Source organism: Oxyura jamaicensis, chromosome 26 (assembly GCF_011077185.1).
Source record: "Oxyura jamaicensis isolate SHBP4307 breed ruddy duck chromosome 26, BPBGC_Ojam_1.0, whole genome shotgun sequence".
Taxonomy (NCBI): domain Eukaryota; kingdom Metazoa; phylum Chordata; class Aves; order Anseriformes; family Anatidae; genus Oxyura; species Oxyura jamaicensis.
The window spans coordinates 956,849-970,844 of record NC_048918.1 but is presented as its reverse complement, the minus strand read 5'-3'; the positions used below and the strand labels follow the sequence as shown (position 1 = coordinate 970,844).

The window sequence follows — 13,996 nt, the reverse complement described above, 5'->3', positions numbered from 1 at the left end:
TTTCTTTACAGGCGGCAGCAGGAAAAAGCAATTACTGTACATCACTGCTGAGCCAAAATAAATTTTCGAGTTGACATTTGGTTTTGCCTTTTTAGGCTTCAAGTATGTAAGGAACCTCCTTCCCCGGCAAAAATCCTCAGGACCCAGATCCTGATCCTGCCCAAAGCGGTGGCAAAGTGCCAGCCCGCCTGGCAGGTGCCAGTTCAACGACTGTAACTTGGCAGAGAGGAAAGGGATGAGGAAAACATGTGTATGGGGGTGGCAGGTGGCAGGGAAAGACACTTCTTACTGCTCATACATGTCCCTAAAAGTGTCAAAAATTGGAATTGCTTGGTTGGAGCGAGGCGGGAGGAGCTCACCACCCCTACTCGCTCCAGTGCAGTGTGGCTCCCAGGGTGACAGGGCAGTGGCACTGGTCGGCTGGGGATGCTAAGGCTGTTTTCGTCTTGCTTTCCCCATTCCTCCCCCTGTCCCTTCTCCTGGGGTGGGCAGCAGCTCCCGCTCAGCACCATTCCCTCCCTGAGAAGTGCCTTCACTCAGCCTTCACAATATTCTACAAGAAGGACATCGAGGCCCTGGGCCGTGCCCAGAGAAGGGCTCCGAGGCCGGTGAAGGGCCTGGGACACAAGGCCTGGGAGGAGCGGCTGAGGGAACCGGGGGGGTTTGGGCTGGAGGAGGCTCAGGGCAGAGCTCTCTGCTCTCTGCAGCCCCCTGAGAGGAAGGGGTGGGGAGCTGGGGGTCGGCCTCTCGCAGGTAACCAGGGATAGGACCAGAGGGAACGGCCTCGAGCTGTGCCGGGGGAGGTTCAGGTGGGCAATGAGGAGACATTTCTGGGTCAGGCCTTGGGACGGGTTGCCCAGGGGGGTGGTGGGGTCACCGTCCCTGGGGGTGCTGGAGGAGAGGTTGGGCCTGGTGCTTGGGGACACGGCTCAGTGGTGACAATGCTGGCAGGGGGTGGTTGGAGCAGGTGATCTTGAAGATCTTTTCCAACCTTAGTAACTCCATTCTTCTACACGGCGCCGCCCACGAGGGCAGAGGGACGCCGCCGGAGGCTCCCTCCCGCCCTTCCCAACATGGCCGCCCGGAGGGGGCCGCGAGCCCTTCCCAAGATGGCGGCGGCGCTTCCTCGTCGGCCGAGTCCTTCCGGCGAGGCCCGGAGCCCGGCCGCGGCCATGGCGGAGCTGACGGACGCGGAGCTCCGCAAGGAGCTGGTGGCGCTCGGCTACCGGCCGGGGCCCATCACCGACACCACCCGCAAGGTTTACGTGAAGAAGCTGGGCTGCCTGCGGGCCGAGGTGGCGGCGGCGAAGCGCAGGGGCCGCGGAGCCCCGCCTAGCCCGGCCCGCAGCTCCGGCAGGCCGCAGCAGGCCTCGCCCTCCCGGCCTCGGCTCGCCTTCAGCCCCGGCGGCAGGGAGGAGGAGGAGGAGGATGAGGAGGAGATGGAGGACGAGGAGATGGAGGAGGACGAGGAGGAGGAGAGGGGGCAGCCGCCAGTGACCCGCTGGGAGGCCTCAGGGGAAGGCGGCAGGCTGGCCTGGGGGGGGTCCCGGTACAGCGGCAGGGCTGAGGGGGGCTCGGCCCGGGGGCTCGGCTCCACTTCGCACTGGGACACGGCCGGGGAGAGGAGTGGGGGGCTCACGGCTCGGCCAGAGCCAGCCCTGGATGGGTTTGGGGGGCTGAGCCCCGTGTTGCAATGGGGCACGTCTGCAGAGAGAGGGGGGGGGCTTGGTGCGGGGTCAGCACTGGGCACCGATGGGTTTCGGGGTTCAGCCTCCTCAGTGCATTGGAGTAGCTCTGCAGAGAGAAGCAGGGGGCTCAGCGACCTGTCTGGGCCGTCCCTGGATGGGTTTCGGGAGTCGAGCTCCTCGTCCCAGTGGAGCACATCAGTGGAGAGAGGCGGGGGGCTCAGCGCCAGGGCTGGACTGAGGGCGCCCCTGGATGGGGCCGGGGGGCTGAGCTCCGAATCCTCCTGGGGCACGTCCACAGGCAGAAGCGGGGGGCTGAGCTCCAAACCCCTTTCCAGTGATGGGAGCGGGCACCTGCCATCTAGGAGCAGTTGGGGTGCATCGCTAGGACGAATTACAGGGCACAGCTCCCCGTCTCTGTCAGAGACAGCAGGAGAAAGGAAGGGTCTGTCCTCCTACAGCTGGTGGAAGCAGGAGAGCGAGGTAGCGCCCAGCACCCACTGGGGAACTGCAGCGGCACGTTCCGGCTTGAGCCACCAGTTTGGGCGAGGGGAAGAGGATTTGCTGTCCAGTGTTCGGAGGAAGGAGGACAGGGAGCCGAAGCCCGGCAGCTGGGCAGGGGGACTGGCCCGGCGGCTGCCCTGGAGCTCTGCGAGCAATGCAGGGCTGGCCTCGGGCAGCCGCTGGGATGCATCGGCAGCAGGACAGGGAATAACTCCCCGCACGAAGCTGCTGCGGACAGCCCCCAGGCAGCGGACAGAAGGAAAGGGCAAAGGCCTCGAGTACTACCTCTCCAAGTTCCTTTTCCTTGCCAGCTTTGTGCTGCTGCTGATTTTTCTGGGCATCCTCATGGTGAAGATGATTGGGTCAGGCTGGCTTGACAAGGGAGAGGAGAACTGTACGTGCACTGTTTTAATCCTGTTTTTAAACTTTACCTTTCCTGATTTCCCTTTATTACTTTTATCAGCGTCAGATTTATCATTATCAGTGCCATAACCTGACACCTCTATTTCCGTCCCTGTTTCCCTTTCCCCTTGTCCTTGGGAAACCTTGTTAGTGTCATTGAAAGTCAGTCAAGTGTGTGGTTTTTTTTTTTTTTTTCCCCTCAAATGAGTTTGGCCTTCAGTTTTTCAAAACCCCGGGTTTTATGGAGAGCAACGTTCCTGCTAGGAAGTATTTTATGATTGTCTGCCGTGTCACATCATGCCCGTGTAACTGTGACGCGTTTTAATGTTAGGCTCTGCAAAGCACTGACCACAGAGAAGTACGGGGTTTGGTACTTCGGCACTTCAAGCGTGGCAGAGCATCCGCGGGCCATGACAAAGGGCTTCCCCATCACCTTGTTTATAGAGCAGAGTTCCCCAGCTAAAACAAATTGAAATATCGACACTTTATGGCTTTGAACTGAACAAAGAGTTTTGGTTTGGAAGGCGTCAGTCCTGAAACTGGGCGTCCTGCTTGTAGATGTTGGCGCACTTCATGCGTGCGAGGATGTGTCCGGGTTCCTCAAAGCCAGAATAAAGCTAGCCCGTGGCCCTGAGTTTCTGATGGGCCCTTTAGAACGTTGTTAGGTATTTCTAAACCAATGGTATTTTAAAGCAAATCGTGCAGCACAGCTGAGCACTCCTAAATACACAGGTAGTTAGTTAACAGTGCTAGAGGGGAGTGCTTGACCGACCCGTGGCCAGCCCACGTCCAACTGTCAGGGCAGGAGGCAGCAGTTAAGCCAGAGGCCGTAAGCTGTGGAACTAACAGCTCCGACCACAGCAGACCTGCTGCTTCTGCCTTGCAAAGTCTCGATTTAAATCCTTGTTATTTCCGTGATGCTTCAGGTGGCCGTGGCATGCAGCGAGTGACGTTACTAGATTGCAAAGATCAGTGCGAGTTTTCATCCGCTCGCATCTACTTAAACAGGAGCTGTTGAAGCTCCTGGGCCACGATTTTTACTTTGCAGATGGATGGGGTCCATCGTCTTCACCCTGGTACAAAACCACTTTTACTTGTTCTGCTTTCAGCACTGCCTACCAGAGCAGTGCTTTGAATGTGCAAGGTACTGTGCAAAGCAAGATTAAGAACAGCAGAATCAGACTTGAAAGTAGAGCCTTTTTAAAAAAAAAACAACACATAATTGCTTTCTTGATCAAAGCTGTTGTTTTGCAGCCAGCTAACTTCTCTTCCCCTTCTTCTCTCCCATAGTTAATCTTTTGCATGTGGATTGTGACAAAAGAACAGATGATGTAAGTGTATACTTATTTATCTTCAAGTATTGGGGACTGGGGATTCTCACAGAAGAGTAATTATTCTGGGAAGCTTCCACCACGATCAGTATCACTGTGAAATTATTAGTTCTATCTTCTGATTTCATGAGTTGGAATTAATGGGCCAGATTAAATTGGGATTGTGTATGAGACTCTGAAAGATAAAAATTTAAATTCCCGATTACGTGAATCCATTTCTTTAATAGTTGTAACAGAAGTGATACTGGCTTACAGACAAAGCTCTACCTGTGTTCAGCTTCAGCAATGCAAGACTTAATCCAATTCCCTGAACTTCATTTCAAATTGTTTGTACAGCCCTATTTTTTTTTAATCATAACGCGTTATTTTGAGAGAAAAACTGTGTTGGATTCAGCGTTATGGTTGGTGTCCTGTGCTGTTCGGGGCATGCAGAGTTGATCGGCCGTCTGTCTGAGGGGGTGTCCGTGGTGCAGCCTGGGCAACGAGCTGGGGGAGTCAGTGGCCCTCCTACAGGATGCGCAAGCTCGCTTTTGACTCAGAAAGTGCAGCTCTTTGCTGTAGGCGAGCTTAATTTGAACTAGTGATGCAGAACTGAGCCAAACCCCACTGCTGGTGTTTCGTTTTGACGTTTTTTAGCTAGCCTGACTGCTGCCCTGTGGCTGCCAGTCTACTCATGTTTGTTACCTGTTTCTGACTTGCAGTTCTGTCAAGCCAAGCACAAGGACATTATAATGAACATGCTGCATGAGTTGTATAACTACTTGTCCATACAAGCCGGTGAGTTCCAATTGTCATTACAAAGCACTTGTGAACGTTCAGCAAACTGCCTCTCCCAGCTGTCTGGACGTTTTTAACCTTAGTTTGAAGAGAGGGGTTTGTGGAACAGTCAGTTCCACTTGAAGAGCTCTGAGAAAGTCAGGTAATAGAAAAATAGAAAAAGGATGTTTATTTTTAATCTGAACAGTGCTTAGCTAATGCGCTTATATCACTGTGCTCTTGTGGAGCAAGTGTTCCTTGCACTTGATGCATTGGGAACTTGAGGTACAAATATCCAGCTTTATGGTTCTTTTCTACAAGTATCTTGAAATTGTCTTCCAAGACACTCAGAGCCAGTAAGTGTAAACTTACAGCGTGTTCTTACAAATGGAGTTGAAGCGACTTAAGAAATTGCCAGTTCTCTGCTGAAATGTAGCCGATGATGTGAATGCTTCTGTGTTTTCTTGGTCCTGAGGTAAGACAGCTTCACTTGGCTGAGGAGCTAACCCCACGCAGTAGCCAGTCTCTACCATGTATGCACCAGTCCAGTCCATAACTAGTATTTTGTGATGGAGAAGGCTGCTAGAAGTTCGGTGGACAAGTAAAACCTCTTTTTTGTTGTTGGTTTTAAGATAATAGTGTTAATCAGTAATGGTGCCTAAGTTCCATTTTCCTGATTTCAGCCCTCAGCAGGGCTGAATCCTTTGGATAACTTGAATTTCACAGCATTGCTAAAGCTTTCCAAACCAGACATCGTATTGTGAAATACCCACCAGTTTCACATAAGCTCTTAGCACTTTTGTTTAGTCAACGTTGTGAAGCACGATGTAGAAGCCCAAGTTTCTGGCCGATATTCCTCTGCCCGTGTAGAAGGCAGAGCTGGGCTTCTTAGAAGCATTCTGTGTGTTAAGCTGGAACTTCAGCATTGCAGTCTTTGATGCTTGATGGAAGGAGCCCCTCTGCAGGGCTTTAGGTCAGAGAGGCAGTTACACGCTCTGCAAAGGGAAGAAATAGTATTTTTTCCCCTCATTCTGTGCTGAGTAGTTAACACACTGAAACATGAGGTTTGATTGCCCCTTTCCAGCCTATATGCAGTGGCTGAGCGCTTTATTAATAGTCATAATCTTATCTGCCTACCATATAAATCTCACCTTGTAATCATTTTGCCCAGAGCTATAGTTGAATTTAAAGGGTAGCATTTATAGACAGTTCAGTGTGCTTCTGAAGTGTTCGAAGGCTTTTTAAAAAAAACATGATTTCTCTTTGACTTTTTTACCAGGTAATTTTGAATGCGGAAACCCTGAGAATCTAAAAAGCAAATGCATTTGGGTTAGTGAAGCAAGGGATCACGTGGTGGTGAGTAGGCTGTGAACAGCTATTGTTATAACGCAGTGCTTAGTCTCTTACAAGGCAATAAATAATAGATACTAAAGCAATTCACCATCTGTTTTACTTCCTCATCCTGTTTTGATTCTTTCCCATATCTCTAGTCTCCCCTTTGGCCAGTCCTGTTCTCAGCACTTCGTTTGAAAATAATCTTCTCCTACATCTCTGATTCAGCCCCTGTAAATCTAACTTAATGGTTTGTTGTTTCGCCATAGTCATCAGTCTTGTGAAACCAGAAATTTCCCTGGATTGAGGGCTGGGCAGAAGAAAGATTTTTCTATACCCAAAAGTGTCAGAAGACAGACTGCTTTGATCTAGCATTCCATTTCTTTCATGGTAAACTGTCAGTAAGATTATGTTGTATTTAGTGGTTAGTCTTAACGGTCTGGGATAGGGTTATTTTACACAGTGTTTCATGCATCATCTGCCAGAGCCAGAAGATTTTAGTCCAGACCAAGCTTCAGATGCCACTTTCCTTCCTTCGGTTTGCAGAATTATGATAAGAATTAACCTAGGGACAGACTGCATGGAATAAATTCTCCCCCTGCTGTAATAAAATCACGTTATTTGGTATTTTAAATGAATGGAGAACTAATCTTCTTATGGATTCTTCTGTACAGAATGTAACTGGTAGTTCCCCACAGAAGTTTGAAGCTGCCCTGCATTGGATGCTGAACAGTAACAAGGATTTAGGAATATGGTAAGTGGAAGCCCACTGTTCCAAAAGCACGTTTCTCGGTGTTGGCTGCTATGTGATTTGACATCCTGTGCGGTGTGCACAGAAAGCTTCCATACCTCGTTAGATTTCAGAAGATAATCTGAGAGTGGCTTTGTCAGTGTTTGGTAGGCAAGATTCCAAATAAAACGTAGGGTCCTGCTGCAGAGATTGGCAACTGCAGACATTCCTTCTGAGCGTGTCTCCCAGCCGCTGCTCTGGGGGACATTGCGTTCACGAACACGCTGTTTCGCAGGTGAAGTAGAAATCTGAGGTCATGGCTGCTTGTGGCTCTCAGCTCTACGTTGTGCTCCCTGCAGGGCTTAGAAGCTGGTCCTGGTGTCTTGCCCACTGTCTTTTGGCTACAGTACTCTTGTTAAACGTGCCCACGTGCCCACTTTTTGCCCAGATAATGCTTTCCTTCAGTACTCTTACTGTCGTCAGAGCTTGAGTATCGTGTGGAACTGCATCATTTGAGCAGAGGGGTTGGGTTATGTAGGTCAGTGAAGCATTCCCCTTAGTAGGTAACAGACCGCATGCTTTGGGATCCTTTGCAGCAAGTTCTTAGGAGGAAGAGAGGAAATAGATTGTTGAACGGTTGGTATCTTTTCCTTAGTGTCAGTTGTCTTTCTGGCAGAACACACAGTACGCATTAAAATGAACAGACTGGGACCATGTAGGGGTTGGTCAGTCACCAGTGGGCCTTTGTTCTTTTGGGTTTCTTGGCTACCGCCCACTTCAGTACGTGAGAAATGGCAGAAATACTAGTTTCTTCAGGTAAAAAGTACAACGTTCAGACCGTAATCTAACGGAAGACTGTTATCCAGAGTCCACAGACATTATTACCTGCCTCTGGGAGGTGTGGGCTGCCTCCCCTGTATGTTACCTCTGAAGCTGAACATTTGTTTGCATTTTAATATTGCTGAATGTATCTCTGATTAAATGAATTGTAACAGTGGTAATGCTAGAGCTTATGGGCATAGCTCGTATGATTTGCCACTGCTTTATTTTTTTCCCTAAAAAAAATTCGGTGGCTGCTGCTGTGATTTAATGATCAGACAGCGTCTACTGCTTTTCTTCCTGGTGCATGGCAAATTCCCAGGACAGGATATTGCTTTCCTGGTGGCAGGCTTGGATTTGTGGGTGGGCTGGGATCCAGAGTTTTCAAATTTATGTTTTCGTATGGGAGCAGGGCTCGTGTCAGGAGCCTTGTGGTACGATATATTCCCATTTTTTTTATTTTCATAATTAGCAATTTTGCCGGCTGTTCGCCAAATGGATCCACTTTCATGAAGTCTGCATAGCGTGCAGAACGAGTGTTCGGCATGCTTAAAAACCTGCGGGTGGCATTTCTAGCAAACGCTACGTGAGGTTATTTTTCTAGGTGCTAGTCTGAGAGGCAGAACTGAAAATGAGCTCTGCACTCGGTGATTCTCCTGCATATTTAAAATATTTTCATGGAATTTGGGTTGTAAATAAGACAAGGGGGTGGGAAACAACTGTGCGTCTCCAGCTACTGTAGAATCCAATAACCAAATACAAGCTGTCAGCAGTTTGTGAGCTGTGCGCTAGTAAATTGAGAAAGTGTCTTTGTCTAATAGGTTATTCATTGCAAACCTAGAATGAATTAGTATCTTAAAAAAAATGAAATCCCCCTTAGTCTAATTCCTCTGAATCTGATGGCTCTCACTTGGTTTGCTTGATGCCTGTTGGCTTAGAGTATCTAATAAGGAAACCACATCAGTGTAGATCTATATATAAAGAAGGGAGTTAGAAGCACGTCGGCTCGCGCAGCAGGTGTGGACGAGTGATGTTGCAGGAGGATGTTATCGATTTTGCCGTGAATGCTTTCTGAGGGTGTGTCTGTTTCTCACTGCAGATACAGTTGACGTGTTGTCACTTCTCTAGCTAAACTGTTTATGCTCATCTGTACTGAGGAAAACAGCGCAACCTCTGTGGACATTTGCAGTCTCCCTCAACTGCTCTCTCTGCAATTGCTGATGAGTGACTCAGTAAACATTTCCATTTCTCTGTGCTGGGAGGTGGGAATCCAATTTAAAGTTTAATCTTCTGCACGCTGAGAGGTGCTGTCAAAGAGTCTGCAGAGGGAGACTTCAGTTTACCAGTGGGAGTTCCAGCCCTGCTGCCTTTTCTAAAGCCATATCCACTCCTTGCTAAGCAGCCAGTCCCAAAATGTTCTGGAAAAGAGGAGTTGCAAGGATGTTGGTGTATTTTCGTGGTGGTGTATAGAACGAGTTACTGCGTCTGCAGTCTGTTTGTTCTCCCTCTCTTGATTAAAGACTGCAGCTGGAGTGTGTTCTCTCTTCACTGAAGATCTTCTGCCTCTTCCCATCAGGTTGAAAGGCAAAGACCTTTCTGAACCAGTTACCAAGGTGGAGCAAGTGGTCTGCCTCGAATCGGCCCATCCTCAGATGGGTCTCGGCTGCCGTTTCCGTCGGGCAGTGGTCACTGCCATCATGAACCTTTTCCTGTTTTTCTGGTGTAAGTTGTCGGTGTTTCTAATCAGCTTTTCCCCTTGCTGGCTGTAGAGACGAACGTGCGTGTGCTCACACGTTTTTCCAGCTGTATGAAATTACTAACAGAGGTGAAATAAATCTGCTGATGAGTTAATTTCTAATTAACCTTTGTTCTGGCAATAGAGGGAGACCTGTAGACCTGCTCTTGTGCTGTGAGTGCTTAACACCTACTTTAAATCAGCAAGCTGATTAGCTCTCTGAGTGTTCCTCAAGTACCCATTACTGTGGTCTGCAAAATAAGTACGTTAACCTACCTAAAAGGTTCATTTTTTCTTTTTCTTCGTGCACAAGGCTATGAAGTCTTCTGGACTCTTTAGTAATGACTTGTAGCATTCCAGTGTTACAGGTTTTATTGGAACAGTCTGTCATGCCCCAGCCGAGACAGAAGTCTTACTGAGCAAGGTGATAACGAGAGATGAGTGTTGAATAGAAGAGTTTATAATCTAGCCAGACAAGGTGGGGGTGAAAGGGGATAGTTATGTTTATTGTAGAGACTGAGATGCTAAAGTTAGCTCATGTTGTAACAGGGACATTTGTCAATGCTAAACCTTCAATATAGATCTGAATTTCAGGCTGGCACTGGAGCCCCAGGCTTTATTTCCTTATCAAGGAACTATCTTCAGAGCAGTGGAGCTTGACAGTCTTCCTAAGTGATTATTGTGGGGGAGGCCTCTAGCAAGGAGAGAGCTCTGGGATTTAGACAATTACAGCCCTGTGGTCATGCGGAGGTTTCTAGTAGGGGAGAAAAGGTCTGCGATGAGGCCTTCTGACCACCTCCCACGAGCACGCGTGTTCTGCTGCTGCAGGTGTTGTCGGGACCGACAGCTTTGTGGGGTGCAGCTGCCGTGGTGAACAAAAGGAAATGCTTGGATTCGGTTCCAAGCCCACCTGAGTAGCAGGGAGGAAGAATGCTGCTTCCAGGGAGGTGTCAAGAATAACGCTGCTAGCATCGAGCAGGTACACATATGTCAGTACTGAATTCTATTTGTTTTCTGTTCTAGGTCTGATAACTCTTTGGGGGATCCTGATCTTCCTTAGATACCGCTGGCGGAAGATGGAGGAAGAGGAGCAAGCCATGTATGACATGGTGAAGAAGATCATAGGTAGAATCCAGTAGCTCTCTGAACCCAAGTAGCAGAGTTCTCCTCTCTGCAGCGTTGAGGTCTCTCACTGTTTTGTCCTCCTGCCTTCTAGCCGTTGTCCAGGACCATTACAAAGAATGGGAACGTAATCTGGAGCGTTACCCCTATGTCGGCATCCTCCACGTTCGGGACAGCCTCATCCCTCCTCAGAGCAGGTGAGCTGGACGTTGTTCTTTTAGGAGTGTTCTCAGCATGATGTTGTTCACCTCAGCTCAAAACTACAGTTACTGGGTAACCGATCGCGAGCAAACAATTGATGGGAAGCTGGACTGCAAGAAGTCTGTCTGGCCTTCCGCTTCATGAAGGATTTTGACACAGCTCAGGCTATGACTCAGATTGATGTGATAGTCCAGGGGCTGATATTTTGTGCAGTCACACAGGTTTATTGTCGTTGTTCTGTTACACAGTAAGTGGATTTTGCTTTTCCTGGGCATGGTGCATCTTATTTTCTCTCCTTCATCCGATCTGTGCTAGGATGCTCTCCTGTTTCTGAGCCGTTGTACCTTCTCCAGAAGGTGCTGCGCTTCTTAGGCCAACCCTTTACATGAATTGAACCGTGTCTTGGGAGGCTCTTCTGAAGTGGTTGTCTGTGTTGGTAGGCTGGAAAGTTGCCAGTTCAAGTTGGGCAGCAGTGAACAGGTGGCTTTGATGCTTTTTCAAAAAGTGGTCAAGTTGGTGGTGGGGCCAGAGGGCTGCAGCCTGGTTCTGGGTGCTGTACATGCCACTTCATCTTTGCAGGATTTATATTTTTTTATCCTTTTGGTTAAATGGGGCTGCTTTGTTCACCTGACAGCACAGAATGCTGTGTGTGCTGCAGTCTTACACGCGCTCCCTCCTTAGTAGTCACCATACAACCAGTAGGAAAAGGAGTTATTTCAGCTGGTTTTAATTGACCTCTGTGTATGTGGTGCCCAGAATTACTAGAAAACTGATTCAAAACCGGGGTGAACTCCAATTTGCTCTCCCTGGTCTGAGAGATCTCTGCAGGGGAGAGATCAAGGAGGTGGGGGCACTTTGCAGATCGAGTGCCTCTGCAACATGAAGCGGGCTGGAAATTCAGGGCAGTCATCAATTGCTTGTGCTGCCAGAGGGTCTCATCTTCCCCACTGGCAGGACTTGTGTGTTCATGTCCTGAGCTGAAATCACCTCTAAACTAGAATTCTGGTTTAATCTCCTTTGCTGTCTGCACACGGAACAGGAGGAAGCCAGCAGCAGCTTGATCAGCAGCCACAGTCACTGTAAGCAGGAAAGCATCAGTAAGGATACGATTGTAATGTATTTCCTTCTTGTCGCTGTTTCTTGCAGAAAAAAAATGAAGCGGGTCTGGAACAGAGCTGTGGAGTTTCTGGCTTCAAACGAGTCACGGATTCAGACGGAGTCGCACAGAGTAGCAGGAGAGGATATGCTAGTATGGAGATGGACTCAGCCTTCGTACGTCTCAGATTCAGAACACTAAAGAGGAACAGAAGTTGAGCAACGGTTGATATGAACCTCTGCAAGGGGGCAGTCCCTTCTCTGGTGGGAAAGAGGTCACCGTCCTACTCCCCTTGGGTTGGGGATTGCACGTATCTGTTTGCTCTTCTTTCTGAAAATCTTCACACACAAAAATTCAGGGCAATAATGTTGGCTCGGAAAGAATATGGGCTTGAGCTGGTGGGAAGCTAGAATCACACCAAAGCCTTCCAGCAGATATCTGGCTTCTGAAGGCAAGCTTGCCTAAAACAACTTTTTAAAAAGAACAAATTTTTATACCTGATATCAAGGGACTTAGGATCTCTCTGACAATGGTTGGGTTTTTAAAATTTGACCTCAATTCTGCAAAAGCCAATTGGTGGCAACATCCATCAAGGAGTGTGTTTAAAGGAGATTAACATTTCCCATGGAAACATTGGGGTGGCAGTAAAGATACGTTTTGTTAGAATTTGTCAGTACAAAGGTAGTGATGAAAGCACTTGCTGCTTCCTTAAAGGGAGGATGTTTGTGTCCGCTTCACCCGTCAGAAATGGGGAAAATGAGTAATAAAATCAGGTGGAGGTCGTCGTAGAGGGAGGGCAGTTTGATGTGCCTTGGTGGTTTGGGCTGGGCTGGGGAGGGAGGGATGGAGGAGCGTTTGTGATCCTGCTTCACTTTTTAAGTCTGCAATCTCTGTGCTTTATGTTTCCAGGGGGGTGGGGGGAATTTGGGTGGAAAGCAAAGAATATAGGAAGTATCAGAAAGCGCTTTCTTGTGGCTACAGCCAAAGGGACTGCTTCGTGGGCTATTGAAGAGCAGCTTTGGAAAGTTTATTAGGGCTGAATGTACATGTTTATCCTGGGCAGCTGCAATGTGTGTGCTGTGTGTCAGAGCAGAGCTGTTACAATGCTTGGAGTGTCAGTGCAGGGGTTGCCAAGTCAATGTTCCTGCAGCCTCGCGACAGGTACGAGGAGCGGCGATCGATCCTCTGTGCATGCTGCAGGCATTGTCTTTTTTATCTGCCATAATTTAATTACTTAAGTTTGGTTTTATATCCAGCAAAGGACTGTTTTTTGGCTTTGTGTTTTTTTTTGTGTGTGTGTTTTTTTTTTTTTTTCTTCCAAAGAAAACGGCTCCAGTGCATGGCAGCTTAGACTGGGCAGAGGTACTGTTAATCCGCCTTTCCCAGTGCTGTAAAACTGCTGTCCAGGTCACCGCTGAGACAGCAGGGACCAAATTCATTGCTGGCATAAGCTAGTAAAACCTGCAGAGAGAAGCCAGCACATTTGAACCCATGTAACCAGCAGATGGCTTTAACCTGACCATTCTGGGTACCATGTGAATGTTTGCGTTCATCTCTGATGCTGGATGGGTGGAGAGCTTCCTCTCCAGGCTCTGGGTTGGCAGGTAAGCTTAGCACGGCTGCCAGAGCTCTCCTGCCTGGCTTGCAGGCTGGGGATGCCACGTGGAAGGTTGGTTCCTCGTGCCCGTACGAAGTCTGCACCTCTCCCCCCTGCTGCTGGTTTTGGTGGGGTGTTGCACTGTGCATCCTGCAGGCTGCAGCGGAAGGAGGGCAGAGACTCCTTGCACGCCTCCTGCAAGACATCAGCCAAAATGGGTGGAGAGAGGAACAGAGCACGGGAGGTGTTGTGCGTTAAGCGGGAGGTGTCCTGAACGGAGCTGACTCATCCCCGTATTTTGGTTTCGGTTGCAAAGGTAGGGTGTTTGACCCAAAGAGGAGACTCAACAGCTGTCTTCAAGGCATTAACCACTAAACAAGGATTAAAGCGAAGGCAGCCTTGATTCTTTGGAAATGTTGTAACAAGATCTTCACTGCTGTCATCTTTGCAAACACCAGTGCCTACATTCTTAAGCCTTTTTTAATGTTTGCAGGTTTTGGGTTAACTTTTTTTAACCGTCCAAATCCAGAGTGAGGAGTCAAGCATTGCAGTCATGTTTTTGTATTACAGTTGTTTTTGTAGAATAAATTTAACTGGCTTGGTGCTGTTTATTATACGTTCAATTTAGCTTTGTAAACCAATATATAAAATAAATTTATTACAAATGATTTGTTACCTTTATTTTT

General features: G+C 48.6%; 1 protein-coding gene across 1 annotated transcript; it reads left to right on the top strand.

Annotated features, from left to right (window-relative positions):
• The first annotated feature begins 1,121 nt into the window (after positions 1–1,121).
• On the top strand, positions 1,122–13,978 carry LEMD2 (LEM domain nuclear envelope protein 2). The gene is made up of 9 exons (XM_035347089.1): positions 1,122–2,583; positions 3,882–3,922; positions 4,624–4,699; positions 5,958–6,034; positions 6,685–6,764; positions 9,136–9,281; positions 10,318–10,419; positions 10,511–10,613; positions 11,764–13,978. Exons 1-9 carry the CDS (start codon positions 1,173–1,175, stop codon positions 11,912–11,914), a joined length of 2,187 nt encoding a protein of 728 aa, XP_035202980.1. The 5' UTR covers positions 1,122–1,172; the 3' UTR covers positions 11,915–13,978.
• Positions 13,979–13,996: the final 18 nt, after the last annotated feature.

Coding starts and splice junctions, on each gene's coding strand:
- LEMD2 (XM_035347089.1), top strand. CDS start 1,173: ATGGCGGAGCTGACGGACGCGGAGCTCCGCAAGGAGCTGGTGGCGCTC. Junction 2,584..3,881: donor TGACAAGGGAGAGGAGAACT/GTACGTGCACTG, acceptor TCTCTCCCATAG/TTAATCTTTTGCATGTGGAT. Junction 3,923..4,623: donor GTGACAAAAGAACAGATGAT/GTAAGTGTATAC, acceptor TCTGACTTGCAG/TTCTGTCAAGCCAAGCACAA.